Consider the following 2298-nt stretch of genomic DNA (forward strand, 5'->3'; position numbering starts at 1 on the left):
ATATAGAAAATATGGACAAATATTCCCTGACCACCAGGAGGCAGGCAGGAGCAGGAGCAGGAAGTAGAGTTGGGGCAGGGGTAGGACCAGCAGCAGGGGTAGGACCAGCAGCAGGGGTAGGACCAGGAGCTGGAGCAGTGAGTGTGAAATTCTCCTGCTGGCCGTCTCCTGTTACAGCAGCTCCTCAGTCCAACTCAGTTTCCACTGAACTTTCACCTGTAAAGAATGAAACGGTGATCAGAGTCTGAACACGTTCAGACACAGCCTTTTCTTCATGCATGTATATATGTATAAATATATATTTAAATATATATTTATGTATGTATATATATTTATATATGTATAAATATATTTAAATATATATTTATGTATGTATATATATATTTATATATGTATAAATATATTTAAATATATTTATATATGTATACATATATTTAAATGTATATTTATATATATTTATATACATTTATGTATATTTATACATATCTATGTACTTTTTTTCCAAAAACCAGAAACCACCTGCTGCTCCTGTTCATCTCTGAAGCAGAACAGTTTGTCTGATCTTCTCCACCTCCAGACCAGATCTTCAGGTCTACACCTCAGTACTACAGTCAGACAGACTGACACCTCAGTACTACAGTCAGACAGACTGACACCTCAGTACTACAGTACTCTGACATGCCTGTACACACAGGCAGGTTATTTATACTACATGCCACTCTTCATTCCTGGTCCGTACTGACCTGACCTTCAGCACAGGCTGTAAACGCTGCTGACTGAGCTGGGGGTGGGGACGGGGGGACGGGGGGGCGGACGGGGGTGACGGGGGCGGAGCCAAGATTAAAGAGGAGCAGGAGGAGAAAAGGATATAGAACCTTAACAACCATCACAGATTTATCTACCAAAATAAAAGTCCTCAGAGAAAATGATTCAGTCGTTAGTCGTTAGTCGGTCTCATAAGTTAGCGGGCTAATGTTAGCCAGTTAAATAAGAATTAGCTTCCACAAAAATACAACTGCGATAAATCTTACAACTGCTGGTTTTTCAAATGAATGACGGTCAAGTTAGAGCAAAGGTCAAAGTTCAACAGGTTGTCACCTGGTGTCAAAGACAAGTCTGTGCTTTTAATCAGAGAAACACATTTTCTGGTAAAAAAAAAAAAAAAAAGTCCAAACAGTAAATTCTCAGAAAAAAAATGAGAAATGAGAAAAAAAATCTCATTTCAACAAATTTCCTGATTTAACATTTAAATAATTCATCAAAAAAAAAAAACACACAAGGTGACAACAAAGAACAGCTCACAGTTTCAGGAAATACAAAAAAATGAAAAATATTAAATCTCAGCCACTGGTTCATGACTGGCTCTGCAGAGAAAACACTGCCCTCTGGCGGTAGTTGCGATTTTAGGCCAAGTGCTGTGTTACAGTACCAACAGAAATAACATGGAAAACATGAAGCACGTGGTTGGTGGATGATTATGTAAACAACAAACATTCAGTTGTTTTTATGACTGATAATAAAAAACAATAAAAAAAATAGACAATGACAAGTTAAAAAAATAATCCAAATGATCTGAATTTAGTTTGATGAGTATTTTATAGACTGTCGTGGTCATGACTCCAATTAGGAGGAAAAGTTCCAACTGATGGTCAGAAACCTCCTCGGAGCGTCTGGAGTAAAATAAAAGACAGACATGCTAACCTGTTAGCATACAGGCTAAACCGTCTCTCTTACATGTAGCATCTGAGTGTCTGAAGATCTGGTTTGTTTTTTTTTTCAGGTTTGGGATTTTTACAGAACTCAAAGTAGATTTTGTTCCCACACAGTTAATGCCTCTGTGCCTGCGCATTAAAGAGCACTCCTTTAGCAGTAAAATTAGAATCTAGCCACACCTTTATTTTGTGCTAATAATGTTTTCCCTTCCTATATGGCAGGGGTCCTGAACTGTGGTTCATGGGCCGTGGTATTTTATTTTGAAAATCCATTACGCCCCCCCCCCCTCTAAATGCAGATTTCTATGTAATGACAGTAAAAATTAAAGTCCACCATAAAAAAATATTACATTATATATTTGATAATTAAATTATTTATGATGCACTTTTTGTTGTGGTTTGTTATGAGTGTGACCACACACACACACACACACACACACACACACAGTCTGGTCTTAGAGCCCTGGTCTTTGACCCCTGGTCTACGGGCTGCTGGTCTCGTCCTCCTCTTTGATGGTACGGTAGTGTTGAGGCTGGTTCTCAACCAGAGGAGACTCCGGTTTGGTGAACAGAACCGGTCGAGCCC

The 2298-nt window shown here is 38.8% G+C and overlaps 1 protein-coding gene across 1 annotated transcript in view; it reads right to left on the minus strand.

Annotated features, from left to right (window-relative positions):
* Window positions 1–893: 893 nt before the first annotated feature.
* The window catches only part of atp8b5b (ATPase phospholipid transporting 8B5b), a 13603-nt gene continuing 12198 nt past the window's right edge, over window positions 894–2298 (minus strand). The window contains 1 exon segment of the mRNA XM_008326158.3: window positions 894–2296. Coding sequence (XP_008324380.3) covers window positions 2195–2296 — 102 coding nt within the window. The 3' untranslated portion in view covers window positions 894–2194.

The sequence above is a fragment of the Cynoglossus semilaevis genome, chromosome 14 (genome assembly GCF_000523025.1).
Source record: "Cynoglossus semilaevis isolate Cse_v1.0 chromosome 14, Cse_v1.0, whole genome shotgun sequence".
NCBI classification, from domain to species: domain Eukaryota; kingdom Metazoa; phylum Chordata; class Actinopteri; order Pleuronectiformes; family Cynoglossidae; genus Cynoglossus; species Cynoglossus semilaevis.